Source organism: Sceloporus undulatus, chromosome 2, assembly GCF_019175285.1.
Source record: "Sceloporus undulatus isolate JIND9_A2432 ecotype Alabama chromosome 2, SceUnd_v1.1, whole genome shotgun sequence".
Taxonomy (NCBI): Eukaryota; Metazoa; Chordata; class Lepidosauria; order Squamata; family Phrynosomatidae; genus Sceloporus; species Sceloporus undulatus.
In genome coordinates this window covers 97,042,001-97,061,941 of record NC_056523.1, presented here as the reverse complement: position 1 = coordinate 97,061,941, position 19,941 = coordinate 97,042,001, and the positions used below count along the sequence as shown (strand labels likewise).

Sequence of the window (19,941 nt, the reverse complement as noted above, 5' to 3'; positions counted from 1 at the left end):
TCAGAGAGAGTGTCCCTGGACAATGTGGCTCACCAGAAATTTGTTTCCAATCTGGGTGAGCACCAAGAGTTGGAACACGGAATTTAGCACAGGATTGGCTGGTTTAAAGCAGGTTTGTTTAAACCAAATTCCCTTTTAATAAAAAACACTCACACCCCACAAAACCACTCCACATTTTTAAAATTGATTTTATTCATATCTTTTTAAAAGTCTGGCTATTACTGTTTTCTAACCATCTTAGAATCAGAGAATCATAGAGTTGGAAGAAACCACAAGGGCCATCCAGTCCAACCCCCCTGCCATGCAGGAAATCACAATCAAAGCATCCCCGACAGATGGCCATCCAGCCTCTGCTTGAAGACCTCCAAGGAAGGAGACTCCACTATGCTCCGAGGAAGTGTGTTCCACTGTCGAACAGCCCTTACTGTCAGGAAGTTCCTCCTAATGTTGAGCTGGAATCTCTTTTCCTGGAGCTTGCATCCATTGCTCTGGGTCCAGTCTCTAGCAGCAGAAAACAAACCTGCTCCCTCTTCAATATGAACTCCCTTCAAATATTTGAACAGGGCTATCATATCACACCTCTTAACCTTCTTTTCTCCAGGCTAAACATCCCCAGCTCCCTGAGTCGTTCCTCATAGGGCAAGGTTTCCAGACCTTTCACCATTTATTCGCCCTCCTTTGGACACGCTCCAGTTTTCCAATGTCCTTTTGAATTGTGGTGCCCAGAACTGGACACAATATTCCAGGTGGGGCTGACCAGAGCAGAAATAGTGGCACTATGACTTCCTGATCTAGACACTATACTTCTATTGATGCAGCCTAAAATTGCATTGGCCTTGTTAGCTGCCGCATCGCACTGTTGACTCATGTTCAACTATGGCTACTTGGACTCCTAGATCCCTTTCACACGTAGTTTCATTCAGCCAGGTGTCCTCCATCCTATATCTGTGCTTTTCGTTTTCCGCCCTAAGTGCAGTACCTTACGTTTCTCCATGTTGAATTTCATTTTGTTAGCTATGGCCCAGTTTTCAGTTTGTTCAGGTCATTTTGAATCTTGATCCTATCCTCTGGAGTATTAGCTACTCCCCCTAATTTGGTGTCATCTGCAAATTTGATAAGTATGCCCCCAATATTGTCCTCCAAGTCATTGATAAAGAGTTGAATAGCACTGGGCCCAGGACAGACCCTCTGGAACCCACTGGTCACTTCTCTCCAGGACGAAAAGGAGCCATTGTTGAGCACTCTGGCTTCGGCCGGTCAACCAATTAACAAATCCATGAACAGTTGCCTTGTCTAGCCCACTTTACAAGCTTGTTTGCAAGAATATCATGGGAACTTTGTCAAAGGCCTTACTGAAATCAAGATATACTATATCCACAGCATTCCCTTCATCTAACAAGCTGGTAATTTTAATAAAAAAAGAGATCAGGTTTGTCTGGCAGACTTCTTTCTCTGAAACCTGTGTTGACTTTTTGTGATTATGGCATTGTTTTCTAGATGTTCACAGACTCTTTGTTTAATTATCTGCTCTAGAATCTTCCTGGTATCGATGTCAGACTAACTGGACGATAATGTTTGGGATCTCTCTTCCCTTTTTTGAAGATGGGGACAGCATTTGCCCTCCTCCAGTCTGCTGGCACTTCTCCTGTTCTCCAGGACTTCTCAAAGATTATTGCCAATGGCTCCGATATACATTTGCCAGTTCTTTTAATACCTTGGATGGTAGTTCATCTCTTCCTGGAGACTTATATTCGTTTAGGTTAAACAGGTATTCCTGTAATATCTCTTTGCTTATTCTGTGCTGAAATTCCCTATTCTGTCCTCTGCTCCATTATCTTCAGGTTGAGCACTCTTTTCCTTTTTTGAGAAGACTGAGGCAAAGAAGGTGTTAAGCAATTCTGCCTTTTCTCTGTCTTCTTTTCGCATTTTGCCATCTTCTCCACGAAGTGGCCCTACTGTTTCCTTCTCTTCTCTTCCTTTGCTGTGGACATACCAAAAACTTTTTTGTTGTTCTTAACCTCTCTAGCAAGCCTGAGTTATTCTGTGCTTTGGCTTTTCTGACTTTACCCCTACATGTGCTTGTTATTTGTTTGAATTCCTCTTTGGTGATTTCCCCACAATGACTGTTTGAATTTAAACATTTTAGCTTAACACCTTATTGGGTGTTGTTCATTGTTAGACCAGTATCCAGTGTGAGTTGCTTTTTTTCCATCACTTTATTTTAAGTGCAAGAAGTATCATTCAGAAACAGTCCTTCAATTAACATTCAACCAAAACAACTTGCTTTGAAAGAGCACTTTTAAAAGACAAAAAAAAATTATTTAAGCTAGAGCCAAAGCAGATGGCCTGAAAAGGGTAGCCCTGGGACCATGGTAATTGTGCCAGGACCACAGCGACCAGATGGCCTACTCCCAAAGCAGGCTGCTGTGATAGTCTCAAATGGACCACCGACAGGAGTGAATTACACCCACCCCTTGCCGGCAGCTTTGGCAGCCCGGAGTGGGCTTCTGGCCATTTGGGGGGCATGTTGTCTAAACGCCCACCACCTGGAAGCCACTCTATTTGGTCTGCCTGTTTTGGGCCCTAGTGGCCAGTGTAATGTTGTGGTTTGAGTGTTGGACTACAGTTCTGGAGACCAGAGTTGATTCCCAGCTCAGCCATGAAACCCACTGGGTGACCTTTGGCAAGTCATGTGCTCTCAGTCTAAGCAATGGCAAACCTCAGTTGAATAAATCTTGCCAAGAAAACCCCATGATAGGTTCACATTAGGGCCACCTTAAGTCAGAAATGAGCTGAAGGCACACAACAGCAGCAGTGGTCATAATATCTGAACTACATTTTGCTATTCAGTTTTCTGGTTTAGCCCTAATTCATGTTTGTTGTTGTTGTGTGCCTTCAAGTCATTTCCAACTTATGACGTCCCTAAGGTGAAACTATCATGGGGTTTTCTTGACAAGGTTTGTTCAGAGGTTTGCCATTGCCTTCTCCTGAGGCTGAGAGCATGTGACTTGCCACAGTCACCCAGAGGGTTTCATGGCTGAGCTGGGAATTGAAAGCTGGTCTCCAGAGTCCAGTCCAAACACTCAAACTACTACACCATGCTGCGCTCCTAGTGATGTAGTTCCCAGGTTTAGTTTTTGGGTTTTTTTTGGGGGGGGGGGGTTGAATTAATATGTAAGATATTGATGTATCACACACTTTAATGCAACCCCCCCCAAAACCCCAAAACTTGGTTTAAAAAATCAAACTGAAAAAATGGTGTAAACACTTTACACATTTGTTTCAAAACTGTTTTTTTTCCACCCAACTCTGATTTCACACATTTAAGAGAACACACTTTAAAATCATGATTTTATTTCTGTAATTTGCCCAGGACTAATTTGCCCAGTGTCAACCTGTATGCTTCCCAGACACTACTTGTGTCTTATTTATTGTATTTATTTACCATATTATATCCCACTAGTCACTCAAAAAGGCTCGCAGAGGAGCTTACACATAATTAATTTGACAGTTCCTTACTCTCAGGCTTTCAGTCTAAATAAGACAAGACACACAAGGAAAAGGGGACACCAAGGGGCCAGCTTGGTATAGTGGTTTGAGTGTTGGACTATGGCTCTTGAGACCAGCATTTTATTCTCAGCTTGGCCATGAAACCCACTGGGCGACCTTGAGAAGTCACACTCTCTCAGACTCTGGGCAAAGCAATGACAAACTTCCTCTGAACAAATCTTGCCAAGAAAACCACATGATACATTTGCCCTTGGGTCACCATAAGTTTGAAGTGACTTGAAGGCACACAACAACTGTGGAAGGGGTTACATTCATCAGACTTGGGCTGTGCCTGTCTTTCCCAGAGGCAAGAACAATTGTGGTTGGAGTATGGGGACAGGGGGGTTTCACCAGCCAGTGAGCCCTAGGCCCTTACAATTGATATTATTACTTAACATAGTAAACAGTAAAGCTATAAAAGTAGGGTGGTGAATATCAAGCCAAAGTCTAGACAAGTGCTCAATAGCTAGATTTCCCCCTTACAGGCAGATAGTGGAGACTGTTGCCATCATGAACATGTAAATAATGGTTGATTCAGAAGACGAAGCAGCTCTCACCCAAGGTCTTAAATTAGATAACTGTTATCATCAAGTGTGGATTTGCTGTCTGGTTATTATTAGATTAGGCTGATTCATATCTGTAGAACTCTCTTTAAAACTTTTGCCATAGTTTTGTCTAAGATAGTTCACACATACTTGTCATCACTCCCAATTATTCCCAAATGTATTGATGCGATAAATATACCTACCTTTTAAAGGAAAACATGTACTGCATTGTACCTTGTCCCAATGAGGCATTTGTAGGTTGACAATGGTCCAAAACACACTGCAGAAATAATCCATTTTGAGACTGCTTTAACTGCCCTGGCTCACTACTAGGGAATCCTGGGAACTATAGTTTTATGAGATATTTAGCCTTTTGTCAGAGAGCTATAGTGCTACACTAAACTACAATTCCCAGGATTCTCTAGCACTGAGCCAGGGCAGTTAAAGCAGTCTCAAACTGGATTATTTCTGCAATGTGTTTTGGATCAATGTTGCTGCGTAAGGGTTGAGAAATTCACCAGAAACTCAGATATAGAATCCTAAATATATACAACTGAACAAGTCAACCAGGCTGTTCTTTGGTCAAGTCAGCAAGTAAGTTTGATTGCTGGTATGAGTGTAAATCACTAAATAGCTATACAGTTAACTACTCTGCTTGGATGTCATTGGGTTGCATATGTGAACTGACTTTATTGAAAAATCTCAGGTCTCGCACATGAAATGTTCTGAGTGATGGCTTAATTTGAATAATGTGATGACAGATGTGAGTCATGATTATTTAATGCAATTGAGTGATGAATATGATTGCTAGCCAAGTGACAAGCTCCGATGGATGAGCCTGGATTTAGGTGTACATTGGGATGAGCAAAGTGTAACCTGTGGGCTGTATGCAGCCCCCCCCCCCAGGCCATTTTTTGTGGCTTCCAGGGTCAAACCTTCTTTTCTGAAATATGTTTTGCTCCTGAATGCCCCCAAATGTTCTCTAGAGGATATGGAAGGCATTCCACCATGTTGGGGGCCCCTCCAAGAGATGTAAACCTTTTTTTTTTTTTGCATTTTCCCCATTTTCTCAATGTTTTTAAATCTCCAAATATCTACTAGAAGGTGAGGGCACATTTCTACCAAATTGTGCAGCCTCCTCAGACCAATTTGGCCCCAGAGAAGCCTCTTTGAAACATGGAGTAAACCTCTGCTCACTTCCTGTTGTTAAAAATTCCTCTCCTGGACCATGAATGGTGAAAACCATGGTGAAAACCCCTCCATGTCCCCTAGAGGACATTTAGGAACTTTTTTGGAGAAGCAGGTTCAGTGGAGAGATGCACATAATACTATTTCTCAAAGTAAAATGCCTAGAAAAACATACAAATTTCCTTAGCGTGACTTAGATTGCTGTAAGGTGATGTTGGTGGCAGGCACACTTTTTTTTGGAAGAAGTCCCTCTTCTTTATTGTTGTGCAGACACTTTGAGAAGAGCTTCAATAGTAGATCTCAAAACACAGGCAAGATTTGAAGTCGAAGGTTTTCATGGTCGGCATTCATAGTTTTTTGGGCTATGTGGCCATGTTCTAAAAGTTTATTCCTGATGCAAGGTTTAAACTCTTTTAGAATATGGCCACATAGCCCGAAAAACCCACAAAAAACTACAGTCAGGATGGTTGAGCTTCTGTTAGGTTGTAGATGGAAGTTCAAGAGGGGTGTCGTTGTAGGATTTCAGAGCTATACATACTAAACACCCATTAGTAAGGTTAGTTCCCATTCTTTCTGGCTGATTTTGGACACTACTAAGAAATCTGTGGGCATCCATCTGTTGAACTACAGCTCCCAACATCCCTCATCATTGGCCAGCCTAACTGGGGCTAATGAGAAATAGGCTCCAGCAAGATCCAAAGGCCACTGATTCTCCAACCCTGACTTTGAGCATGAGGGCAGTGCAAGACTCTCAATAAGGAACTTGGGAACAGGAATAAAGATGTTTGACTTCAGTGGAAATGATTTGGTGGTTTCAATGTAATCCATTGTTACATTGGGATTCATTGTTGTTACATTGGGATTCAATGCTTTTGGGATTAAGTCCAATAAAAATCCAAATGTCAATAAGAAATCAATATATCACTTGCAATGTTATAACAAAGAGCCACATTGTTGGAGAGAAAAGTACTTTTATTAAAGTCACACTTATTTACTTCCCCCCCCAAATAGGCCAGGGTCACCAGATGCTCTCCTTTTTCAGGACATGTCCTACATTTCAACCTTCTGTCCAGGAGGAATTCCAAAATGTCCTCCAATTCAAGCATGACTAAGAAGGAATGGGTTGGACTGCTATGAAACAACTAGAAAAGATCCTAAAATGTAAAGATAAACAATTGAGCACTAAAATCAGAATCATACAAGCCTCTGTAGTTCCTATCACCATATATACATGCAAGGCCTGGACAGTGAAAAAACAGATAGGAAGAAAATCAACCTGTTTGAGATGTAGTGCTGGAGAAGAGGGCTGAGGATACCATGGACAGCCAAAAAGACAAACAAATAGGTCCTTGAACAGATCAAGCTTGAAGTCTCTTTGGAAGTCAAGATGATAAAGTTGAGGTTGTCATACTTTGGCCACATCATAAGAAGGAATGATTCAATGGAAAAGAGAATAATGTAGGAAAGGTAGAGGGATGCAGAAAGAGAGGAAAACCACATGCTAGATAGATGGATTCTTTTAAGGAGGTCTTGGGTATAAATTTACAGGATTTAAGCAGAGCAGTGGAAAATAGGGTGTCTTGGAGATGTCTCATCCACAGGGTTGCCATGAGCTGGGATCAATTAAAAGGCATTTAACAAGTAGAAGCATGAATTTATATTTATATTTGTGTTTTTTAGTTTTTATTTTGTATTGTCCTACATTTGTCTTGAATTCCCTACATTTTATGGTGCCTTTTCCTCCTCTGCAGTTACAACATCTGGCCTGCAGCCATCATTCTCTTCACTCAGTTCCATAAAAATACAGGAGCTGTTCTTGAACCATACTATTTCCCATTTCTCTTTGAATTTCCATAAAATTACTGCATCACACTGGGACAGGGGGACCCAATAAGGACTGTTTCTAGTTTGATCAAAATAGTTTGTTTAAAAATGAAGAGCAATGATCAGAAATGAGTTACTCAAATGAAATAATTTAAGGGGTTGGTTATGGTTCCACTCTACAGTCTAATCACTTTTTAAGATAATTGTGTTGATATCACAGGGTGCAGAAAAGGTTTGCTCTAGAAACCAGTAGAATAACCAGGTGGTTACAAGTACAGAATTTGTATCACTTATAGAAAACAATATATGGAACTGTACTGGATATGTTCATGCTTAATTTACTTTTATTAAGATATAGCAATACAGCTCACTTGGTGACAGACAATAAGAAACAGTCATTAACAGTTACTCAAAAATACCTCCCCTAAAGAATCTATGCTGATGCTCTACACTGGCCACTTAGTTCTGAATGTGTAACAAATGTGTAACTAAGGCCTGAAACAGATGGGCAAAAGGTGCTGGCTTTGGGCTGCATTGGGGACATGGTGTGGAGATGATGCAGACTCCCAGATTGTCTGCAAGCTGCTCTGGGGCTGCCTAAGGCGGACCAAAGCCAGCCAAAAAAGGAGTGACAAAAAATTGCTCCTTCCCGGTGGCCTATTTAGGATTTCTGCAGCAGTCTGCTTCAGGACCACGGTGTCTAGTCATCATGGTCCTGGGCCAATTGGGGCTGATAACAGCTGGAGCAGCCAGAGGTGGCTCTGAGCCACCTGTCTTTCTGACATCTCCTGACCTGACCCCTCAAACCCATTTTAAGATCCACTGGCTGCACTGAGCAGAGGAGGTCTGTTCAGATGATGATCAGAATGCAAGGAAGATGAGGTTTCCAGCCCCTTTCAATCAGCAAGCAAGGCTGTGATGAAGAATTGCAACACTGGTCCTGCTTCTGATTGTTGCAGCCTTGCTGAAGGTTGGGCGAGGGCTGGAAATGTTATCTTCCTTGACTCCTGATCAGCAGATTGAATAGGCCTCCCCTACCTGATGTGGCTGCTAGCTGTTAAGATGGGCTGGAGGGGTTTGTGATCATGGTAACAGTGTTATGATCCTCACTACACAGTACTGTTGAATAATTCTAGGTTACAGATCTGTAACTGCAAAAGAGAGTGCCAGTCCTGGTTTCTTATGCTTGAGTGGGTTGTATTATCAGAGGTCTTTTTGAACAAAATGTTATGCTGCCTGTGGGTAAGCATCACTCATGTCTCCCTGTCCAAGGATATGTGGGTATCACACACACTGTGTTTATCACTGTGCACCACCTCTCAGTTTGTCATGCTGCCCTGAGCAGTCAGCATGAGCAGCAGTGTTCAAAAAACAACACACAATGTGGCATAGATTGTACCTGCACCAACATTATATAGTCCCGTGCAAGAGTTTTTCTCCCTTGAGACAAAGAGAGCTAAAGCATGCCCTCCGATGAAGACAGATGAATATAAGGATATGTGTGGCAAAGTATGGTCAAGATGACAAACATTATTAATGAAGAAGAATAGATAAGCTAGAAGAGGATGCAGCAGTTTTATTTTGCCTAAGTCTACCAGGAAGGTCAAGATTCTGTCGCCGCTCTCCTCTCCTATAGCTAAGTTAATTGAATGCAAAATATCTTCATAAATTGAACTCAGTTTGCTACCACTGAAAGTAAGCTGATGAAAAGAGAGAAATGGGAAGAGAGGAGTGAAATTGGGACATTTTAAAAACAGCTGAAAAAGTGATTAATCAGGACTTCTTTGCCAAATCGACAAACATGCCCTCCCTGCCTACATCACTGAGTTCACATATTCCATGTGAAGATCTGCAAAAGGGACTTGTGAAGTATGTTTGGCCTAATGGAACCAACTTGGAACCAACAAACACAGAGTCTCTGTCTTGTTTTCTTCCATTTATTAGCCTTCACCCAGCTATTCAATTCACTTGTTAGAATTATCAAGGACACAAATCAAGGCCTATTGGAGATCTCCTTTTTCCATTGAGAAGAAAACAGCAGAAGTTTGCCTTTAGTATTCAGAAACAGCCTGTTGAACACCACCACCAACAGCATTATTTTCATCTTACAGGCTGACATCTTTGAAGTTTTAAAGTGGAAATTAAGTAGGTGTCTAAATAAGGTTCACTTTTTAAAAGATCATTAAAAGGAAGTTCTTCATCAAAACAGCATCCAACTGAGCACTGGCTGTGTGTTGTGATGGGGAAGAGCTGAAATTCCCCTGAGTTTTCAATGGGGCCGCCCACTCCTTTCTAAATACTCTGTCCCATGGCACAATGGGTCGCTGCAGGAAAGCGGAACTTTTCCTCTGGCTCGGTCTCTCCAGCTGCTAGTAATTGAAATCTCCTTTTGTAAAATTTGGAAGGAACACCCCACAAATGATACCATTGACAACAGATTGTTCTATTTCTAACATCCACTAAAATGTTTAGAGAAAAGTACCATCTTCCTTTTTTTTGATAAATGGTGTTAAATGAAGCAGGCATACTAAAATCTCCCGTATACGTTTTGGAAGTTTTTCCATATTTAGATGGTGTGTAACAGATCCCAGTGTCCAAGGATTCCCTTATCACAGTCTGATCATTATGAAAATATGCAGTTAAATCAATGAGAAGTTAGCTTTTATAGTATCAGTCTATAGTTTATGTAATCCATTACATCTTCCAGCCCAGGAAAAGCAGTTCTTTTGGATTACAGTGCCCCGGAATCCCCCAGAGACGATGGGGAGATTTGATTGGGTGGTCCTATAGTCCAAAAAAGCAACTTTTCCAAGCTTGCTTTCATTAGGACCCTTTCCAAAGGAAAAAAAATTCTTCCAAGCATCTCTGCACCAGAACATTAAACAAGGAATGCCAGGGAGTTGGTATGGGAGTCATGAAGTGCAGAACATGTGCTGCGCTCCTGAGTTAGGGCCTTGACTGTGTTTCTATAAACACATGCTGGATGATTGAGAGGTGACAGTATGTGACATACCTGTGCATTTGCAATTATAGTTTGGTGATTCCCACGTCCTCTGCCCTGCTGAATTGTTCACAGCCAAAAAAAGCTATAATAGAACAACCAGATCTAAAATAAAACAGCCATCCCCCACAACTGAAATAGCTAAATCAAATATAGAAATAATGTGATGTGGATACTATTCCTAATATTCTGCAGGCACAGTGAAGCTTTATCTGATGGGGTTTGGTTCTAGGACCTCCCGTGGATACCAAAATATATGGCTGCTCTAGTCCATTATATACAATGGCATAGTAAAATGGGTTCTTTAATATAAAATTGCGAAATCAAGGCTTGCTTTATGTTGTTGCTTTTTTTGGGGGGGGTAGGGGATATTTTCAAGCCATGGAAAGTTGAATCTGTGGATACGGAGGGCCACCTATACTAACACACTCATGCTGCACCAGAGCTCTCTGATAGAGGCTAAATGTTTCACAAGACTACACTTTCCAGAATTCCATAGCATTGAGCCATGGCAGTTAATGGTGACAAACTGGATTATTCCTGCAGTGCAGATGTAGCCTCAGTCCCCTCTCCTTAGCTTCATTTCTAGTACCAGTCAACTTGCCTCTGTGGTGCATGATAGCATGTGTCCAAAGTCCAAATGGCCCAAAGAAAAATTCAATTACGCAGGTCAGGTGTAAATGAGTACATCATCTACACAGATTTTCAGTCTCCTATCAAAGTTATAATAAAAAATAAATAATAATAATATCCCGCTTTTTGTTTCCACAATCAAAGCGGTGTACAACCTTTAAAAAATACAATATATACAATTCCCCCCCTTAAAAAAGAATTAAACAATTCCATCCATTAAAATTACAGATAAAAATCTAAAAACAATATTACAATAATAAAATAACGGTGGGCAGAGTCTTAATTTGTATATGTCTGTGGAGGCAGCGTTACATGGCGGGGATCTATTCCGGGAAGGCCTGCTGGAAGAGATCCGTCTTGATAGGTTTCTTGAAGCTCTCAAGGTTGGCAACTTGACAGGTCTCATCCGGCAGGCCATTCCATAAAGTGGGAGCGATTGCGGAAAAAGTCCTCTGGGAGGTCACTGTCAATCTGGTCTTTGTGGACTGCAACAAATTCCTCCCAGAGGATCTGAGGGTACGGGGCGGATTGTACGGAAGGAGGCGATCCCTTAAGTAGGTTGGGCCCAAGCCATGGAGGGCTTTAAAGGTAATGACCAACACCTTGTACTGTGCCTGGAAACGAACAGGCAGCGAGTGGAGTGATTTCAATATAGGTGTAATATGGTCACTCCTAGTTGTTCCTGTAATCAATCTGGCTGCCATATTCTGCACCAGTTGAAGTTTCCGGACTAGGCACAAGGGTAGCCCCATATAGAACGCATTGCAAAAATCAAGTTTTGAGGTTACCAGTGCAAGTACTACCGTTTCGAGGTCCCCCCGTTCCAGGAGAGGACGCAGCTGACATATCAGCCGGAGCTAATAACAGGCACTCTTGACCGTTGCATTCACCTGATTTCTCATCTGAAGCGACGAGTCGAGAAGCACCCCTAAGCTGCGAACACAGTCCTTTGAGGGAAGCGTGAACCCTCTAGGACTGGAGGTTGCAGCCCGATATCTGGTTTGGGGGCCCCTACCATAAGTACTTCCATTTTGTCTGGATTCAGCTTGAGCTTGTTTTCCCTCATCCAGTCCATTACTGCTGCAAGACATTGATTGAGGGGAAAAATGCCATCTGTCGTCATTGCTGATGACCGAGACATGGAGAAGTATATTTGGGTGTCATCAGCATACTGATAACACCCCGCTCCATGTCTACGGATGATTTCTCCCAGTGGCTTCATATAGATGTTAAATAACATCGGGGACAGGATGGTGCCCTGAGGGACACTGCAATTAAGCTCTGTTTTTGAAGAGCAACTGTCCCCGAGCATCACCCTCTGGAATCTACCTGAGAGGAAGGAACGGAACCACTGCAAAGCAGTGCCTCCAATTCCTAGCTCTCTCAGGCATTCCAAGAGGAAGTTGTGGTCTATTGTGTCAAATGCCGCTGAGAGGTCTAATAGCACCAACAGGGTCACGCTTTCTCTGTCGATGCTTAGACGAAGGTCATCAGTTAAGGCGACCATGGCAGTCTCTACCCCATATCTTGTCCTGAAGCCAGTTTGAAATGGACCTAGAAAATCGGCTTCATCCAAGACCACTTGGAGTTATGCTCTATTTAACCAAGGCTACTCAAAGTGGCGGTCCCTGGCAAGTTTCCAGGAAAGAAAGAAACAATTGGACACAAATTTAGTGCCAGCCCCTGGCACAATGAAAAAAAAAATATTGTTGGTCCCCTACATCAGATGGCATGAGAAATGTACTATGTCATTGCCAATTCCACTATTCTTCTGATAGGAATGTCCACAGGGACCATCATGAACTGATATATATATAAAATCTCTATCAGTATAATCTCTTACACCAGGTTCTCTTGGGGGTTGCTATGATTCCCCCCCCCCCCCCGGTTAGGGAGCAGATTTGCTTCAAGTGATTCCTACACCCCTTGTATTTCTATGCTGTATAGAAAGTACAACAGTTCACAAACTGAGTTCAAGAAAGAGTTACTTGTTTCCTTTATTTTTATCTGTGCCCATCAGTTTTCCAAAGAACACTTTTGAAGATCTGTTCCGTCATGAACAAGCAGAGGATATGTGCATCCTAACAGTGATGAAAAATATAGGTACATGTGATATGATGAAGTTGGTGCAAACCTAATTTAAAAGTTCTGTTCAAAATGGGAATCCGCATTCACATAAACCAATGGAGAAAAATAAATAAATGTTTAGGTAACCAAGTTTCACGCTAATGCATTAACATCGCTTTTTATAACATCAGCTAGGAACCATGAGTAACATTGCATCCATTATAGCTAACATGGAAAAAATCTATGAATGATACTGTCTGGGGGGAAATATTGAAAGTTGATGCATCAATGTTGTAACTAATAATTAGCAGGAAATGATAGATAAATGAGTTCCCTTTTTGTTTTCTCTAGAGCAGGATATTGTTACCATGAGGTTTTCCTTCCCCCCCCCTTTCCCCTGAGGTCATTTTCTGCTTCCTCTTCTTACAGTTAGGGAAAGATAATACACATTACCAGCACCCTTATAATATTAGTTTTTTTCCCCTTAAGTTGAGGACTCACTCTCCTGCGCTAACCTTGAATGGATATTTGGAACCAAATAAATATAGGTTCCCACCCTTTATCCTTAATCATTGACTTTTAGAGTAGTTACTTTGGTGTAACAGCCAGCAGCTCAGCACTAGATTGTGTCACTCTGTTTTAATAATGAAAGGAGGCCACTTTACTGGTGTACTCATAACAATTGCTATTTTTTTTTCAAAGGGCATTTTAAGAGGCCCCTTTTCACATTTTATGACTTGCTGTGATCAATTCAAACTGAGCCTTTTTTGTACTGTATTATAGCACCCAATGTATGAGAAGCTGACATGCAAACAAACCCCCATTAACTGCAGAACTTAGAAAAGTTACTTTTTCTGAAATACAACTCCTAGAATCCCTGAGCCAGTGTGTCCAACATATTTTGTTATGCACTTTAGCAGACTAGCGCCACAGGCTAGTGCAGAATTTATGGCAATTAAACAGGAATAATGGCTCTGGAAGCTCACTGCAAGATCCAATTTGACTTCCATGGGCTGGGGCGAGTACCTTAATTCAGCACTGAGTGTGACGCTAGACATGTATCTCAAAATTGGAACGTTAGTGTTGATTTTCAGGAATCAGTTCCTTATAGTAATTTGAAAAACAAAACATATTTCTATATCACTTTCAAAAATATGTAAGAACCCAGTTGGATCTCTCTCTCTCTCTCTCTCTCTCTCTCTCTCTCTCTCTCTCACACACACACACACACACTCAAGCCTAGCATCCTGTTTCTCATCATGACCACCCAGATTATCTCTGGAAGCCCCCAAGTAGGACAGAAATGAAATCATTCTTTCCTGGTGTTCCTTTTGTCTATTTCCATGAAGGAAGGATCATAGCATACAATTATTTATTTCATTTGTTATTAGTTACATTTAGATCCTGGGCTCAAAGCATTCTATCTTCACAACAACCCTGTGAAGTAGAAGAGAGAGCAAGAGAGAAGTGACAGAACCAAGACTGCCCAATGTGTTTCATAATCCAGTGGGGTCTTGAACATGGATCCCCCAAGTTTCAGTCCAATACTTTAACCACTTCATTACACTGGTTCTGCACAATGCTGGGATTGGATCCCAAAGATATTTTTGGGCCCTGGAAACTCTTAATTCTTTTTCCCCAAGGCACCAGAAAGGAATGGAACACACAAGTGGAGATCAAATTGGACAGGCATATAAGGTATGAAGCCCTTCCATTGTTATATATTTATCACTATGGGAGCTAAAAAACTAGCCTTGTTTATACAGGTAGCTGTTACTAGCTCCCCAGACTTTCAAATTAAATTGACAGGGCTACTGTTTTGTTTTTAAAGGATAAGCAATACTTTTCTAAAAAGCAATTAAAGTGAACATTCATTTTTGCACCATTATTAGCTAAATAATATTTTAATCGTTGTGCTTCATCTAAGCTTCAGCAGTAGGAGGCTAATACTGTAAGCTTGAGGAAATGTAACATCATGCTGAGACCAAATGAAGTCTTGATTAGTCATTTAATTGGCTTTTTATACAGAATAATACCCTGGGAGTGATATCAATACCAAATAGGTGAGCATGGGCTATTTTTTTAAAATGATAGTATTTTGGATTGCTTCTGCAAATCCCAAGCTTTATAAACAGTTGGATAATTTACAAGGAGATGATGTGTTTCTTCTATATCATAAAATATAAGGTACAGTAAATATACTACTTTAATGCATACCCTATTTTCTAATCTGGAGAACAAGCTATCTGTGATTCTTTAGCAGTCAGTCCAGCTCATCTTTCCTTGCTAGCAACAGATCTCAATCCCAGATTCCTAAAGCATTTCAGACAGTGAAGTTTCCTGGTCTTCCAGCCTGAGCTTTTATCTGAAAAGAAATGCCTCGAGGAAATATTTGTGTCTGCACCTAGTTACACTTTACAGAGAATTCTGCCTTTTTCTGTGCTGTTCCCTTTCATGGTAAAGTTCTTAGAATCAGTACCAAACATGGCTCCTGTGCCTTTACATCATAAGCAGAAGACTAAATTCCACACCACTGCAATACTTGTGCTGAAAGAGACTACACTTGCCCAAATCCTCTTTTTTTAAAAAATAAAAAATATAGAAATATGTACCACTTTCAGTGACCTGATGACTTGTGGGAATCCTGTTGCTTGCTCTCTGCCATTGTTATTTAGCACTCACATCCATACTATCATTTTTGATGGATAATAACTCAATAGGACCAGCCTTCTTAGATTCCACATTATCCTAAGATGTAAAACTAATTTATGTTTATGCTTCTTGACATCCACCTTTTAGCTACTGGATTGGCACCAATTCAGTACCTATATTGCCTACATCAATGGACTTGGCAAAAAAATCTTTGAAATTTAGAGACTTTCAGGCTCCCTCTTAATTTAGTGCAATCCTCTAAATACTGGGATTACAATTCTGAAGAAAATTTAAAATCCTTTGCTTACGGATTGAATATGACATATATACCTTGTTAATGTGGCTGCTGTTGTGTGCCTTCAAGTTATTTTCAACTTATGGTGACCCTAAAGTGGGTTTTTCTATGGCTGAGAATATATGACTTGTCCAAGTTCACCCAGTGAGTTTCAATGGCTGAGTAGGGAACTGAACTCTGATTTCCAGAGTTGTAGTCTGATGCTCACTACACCACGGTAGCTCTCACATTTTGTTAACAGACAGGAATATAAACACACTATTGCTCAAGGAGCTTTAATTGTCAATCAGTAGAAGTCATATTGCCTGTGATGATAATACAGTGACTGAGCTGGATTTGTGCCTTAGTTCTGGATGGTACCGAAGCAGTCGCTTCAGTGTATTCTTTATCTTTGGAATACTGGAATTTTATGCCAGTGCTTACATATAATGCATGTGTTCTTCTCTAGTTTACTATTTTCTTTAACTTATTGGGTGATAATGCTATTATTTGTCCTTATCCTTCTCCCACATTCAGAGGTGGTGGTCTTGTACTGACAAACTGGGAAGTTAAGTGAATGGCACTTTTTTCTGAGTAGACATGTATCAGGCTGAAATGTTAAATGAGAATTCCCAACTTTTCCCCATGTAAACATTTAAATACAATTAATTAAAGACAATGGACCTTTTCCTTGACATAACAAGTAAACACACTATAACATGGACCAGATCTAAGTTTTAAAGAGCAGAAAGAGATTGGTTAGGACTGGAAAAATGCAGTTGCATAACCAAGGCAATGGGGCAAACTACAGAAAGTAGTGAAGGCCCCTTGTCTGACATTAGACAATGGAATTATCCACTGTTTATGGGCTTTATACAGAAATATTTTTTATATTTTAATGTATCCTAGGTATCTAATCTTTTCCATATTCTTGAGATCCAACAGCCATCCCCTGCACCTTGCATGATTCTAGACATAATAAATATAACTGTGTCATTATAACCTTGAAATTTGACCACTATAGAACAACATTAAATAGAAAGAACCAAAGCAGACACTAAGCCACACTTGAGAGAGTTGTTTTTTCCCCCCTGTTTTAATTTCTACCACCACACTGTGATGTATACATTGTGGTATGAAAACCAAAGGTTGCTGGGGCAGAGAAAAATCCTGGTTCCTTGGCATAACAATGTTAAGAACATAATTAAGAAATAACAGATCTTTCAGACACCCAGGCAGCAGCGTCACCAGCAGTTGACTACCTGTCTTTCTCAACACAAAGTCCACTATACAATAATGGATTTTTAAAAACAACAACAACAACAACCAGGAATCACATTTGCTTTTATACTTTTGATCCCTGCAGTCTGAAATGTAGTGGTACATGTGCCATGAGATCCCAGTGAACTGCGCAAATGTTTGACTTGTGCAAATCAGCATGAACTCTTTTTATGTGAATCCTATTGCAGTCAACCCTACTCCCACCCCTCTTATACATAAGTTAAATAAGTCTTTGCATTGTCATACAAATTCGTACAGTGTTAAAGAACCCCCTCCCACATTTCTTTCAGCTTTGGTGTTTATGAACAATCCTATTATTTCTCAGTGCTTGCCTCCCCCAGTAGCACACAGAAACAAGCTCCTATTACACAAGTATTCAGGAGCATGAGACCCTTGTACTGGCATCCAACAAAGTGTTATAGTGGACATTTCCCCTCTCCCTGTCTAGGCTCTGCTAGACAGCTTGTGTTTTCCAGGGGCTCCTAGCTTCTCGGAGTGATCTGTCATAAGGTAGCGTGGCGAAAAAAGAATTTTTCAGCTGGCAGTTAATAAAAAGTACAATAATAGTCACAGCCAGGAGTAGGAACAAGAAGAGGACAATATAAGTCACCAGGTCTGGCTTATTTATCTCACCTTCTTTTAACACTCTGGCAGTGGACATGTAAAAAGCCGAAGAGCTGACAGGTCTTTGGGTGCTCCCAAGATAAGGAGTGTTGCTCTGGATGATCAGATGGGGGTCCGTCGCCCCAGTGGAGTTGAGAAATTCCCCATACATTGTTCTTCCCTGGTTAGATGACTTCCTTGGTGCTCCTAAGGACCCAGTGTTAGGTAATTAAGAGCAAACCACACTGACACATTCTGTATATGAGGAGGACATTTTTTTATAAAGGAGGTGGAAAAGATTGGGAACAGGTTGGTCCTTTTACAATATTCTTGGAAGGTCAGGGAAGGCACATGTAAGTTGCCCCAACACAGATATGTTTCAAGAGGTGATGAGGATATCCACTTGGCTGTTTCTTCTACAGCTCCCACAGGTAGACTGGCTACCTGGATATTGGGGGGGGGGGAGAAGGAGAAAACAGGTTGAGAATAGGTTGGTCCCCTTACAGTATCCTTGGAAGCTCAGGGAAGGCACCCTTCTACAGGTACGTCTCAGCCAACAGATGATGAGGACATCTGCTTGGAGGCTCTTCTACACCTCCCCCAGGTAGACTGGTTACCTGTATATCAGGAAGGGGGGAAAGGTTCAGAATAGGTTGGTCCCCTTACAATCTCCTTGGAAAGCCAGGGAAGGCACCTGGAGCTCCCCTCCCTCCAGGTGTGTCTCAGCCAAGAGGTGAGGAGGGCATCTGCCTGGAGGTGTCTTCCTCTTCTTCTGCAGAGCGGTTCCCTGCAGAGGCGAACAGGGCACAGCCTTGAAAACTTCTGCAAGAGCAGATGGGGCACCTCCAGGACCCAGGACTTAGTTTTCCCCAAGAGAGAGGAAGAGGGGACCCTCACTTGCTTTGCAGCCGAGAATCCCAAAGAGAGAGGTCCCAAACTCCAAGATCAAGGCCAAAAGAGCCACGTCCAGCAGGAGAAAGAGAGCCTTCTCTGGCATAGCGCTGGCTTTCCAGTGGAAAGGTGGCTCCTCTGGAGCATGAGGGGGGCTGCTCCTGATCTCGGGGGGAAGGAGGAGGAGGAGGACAATCACTCCAGTTAGCCTTCTGTCGGAGGAGGGACAAGCTCTCTGGGCTGCTGCTGGGGCTTCTTCTTCTTCTGCAAAGAGAGACCTGGCAGCTTCTCTTGGGATGCTTTGCCTCCTCTCTTTCTTCACTCTTGTCTCCTGCCAGGAAGAAAGAAGAAGAAGCAGAAAACAGCTTTGCTGCTGCTGCTGCTGCTCCTTGCCAATTCGTCCGATCTCTGCTCCGGAGAGAGTTTGCCAGGCTGGGGCTTCAGAGGAGGGAGCCAGGAGAAGGGCATCAGGGCTCCCAAGCCCCTCCCTTCACTTGCATCACAGCCTCTCCCCCCTCCTCTCTCTCTCTCCTTTTGTTATTAAAATGGGACGCTCCGGGGGCATAATGACTTCCTTTCCTATGGAGGTTCTGCATCCTGATGAAATCTGGCCATTACGCTGTTCCTTCTGGGTCTGCAAATGGCCTTCCACAACAGTACCTAGTGCATCTGAGGAAGGAGACTGAAGTCTAGGAAAGCTCCTGCTGCCAACTTCTTTCTTTCAGTCAGTCTCAAAGGTGCTACAAGATGACCCTTTCACAGGGGTCGCCTAAGACCATTGGAAAACACATATTTGCATGTAGCAATGAAAATAATTGTATGGTTGGGGGGTCACTACAACATGAGGAACTGTATTAAAGGGTCCTGGCATTAGGAAGGCTGAGAACCACTGCTCTACATCATCATCATCATCATCATCATCATCATCATCATCATCATCATCATCATCATCATCATCATCATCATCATCATCATCATCTCTAAATGCATCTGAGGAAGTAGACTGAGTCTAGGAAAGCTCTTGCTGCCAACTTCTTTCTTTCAGTGAGTCTCAAAAGCGCTACAAGATTCTGCAGACTAACATGGCTATATCTTTGAATTCTTCCACAACTGTGCTTAGCCCCTGACTTCTTGCCCAGGATCTCCTCTCCTTCTCCTTCAATGCCCCCTCCCCATCTCACATCCATCAGTTTGTTCAACAATGACCCTCTTTAAAACTGGACTTGCCACTCCATTTCCACACACCAAGGATTTTGAATTTGAATTGATATTCCCACACAGTAATCTCATAAGTATGTAGAGAGAACTTGAAGCACCTTGGAGACCCAGTGAATGAAAGAGGTTGGCAGCCTCAGATTTCCTAGGCTAAAATCTACTTCCTCAGATGTTTTTGGACCATCTGAAGAAGGAGACTGAAGTCTACGGAAGCTCAT

At 41.9% G+C, this 19,941-nt stretch overlaps 1 protein-coding gene across 1 annotated transcript; it reads right to left on the bottom strand.

Annotated features, from left to right (window-relative positions):
- Positions 1 to 16,822: 16,822 nt before the first annotated feature.
- SMIM32 (small integral membrane protein 32) lies at positions 16,823 to 19,007 on the bottom strand. Its single transcript, XM_042453233.1, has one exon. The coding sequence runs from the start codon at positions 17,787 to 17,789 to the stop codon at positions 17,469 to 17,471; it is 321 nt and encodes a 106-aa protein (XP_042309167.1). The 5' UTR covers positions 17,790 to 19,007; the 3' UTR covers positions 16,823 to 17,468.
- Between the last annotated feature and the right edge of the window lie 934 nt (positions 19,008 to 19,941).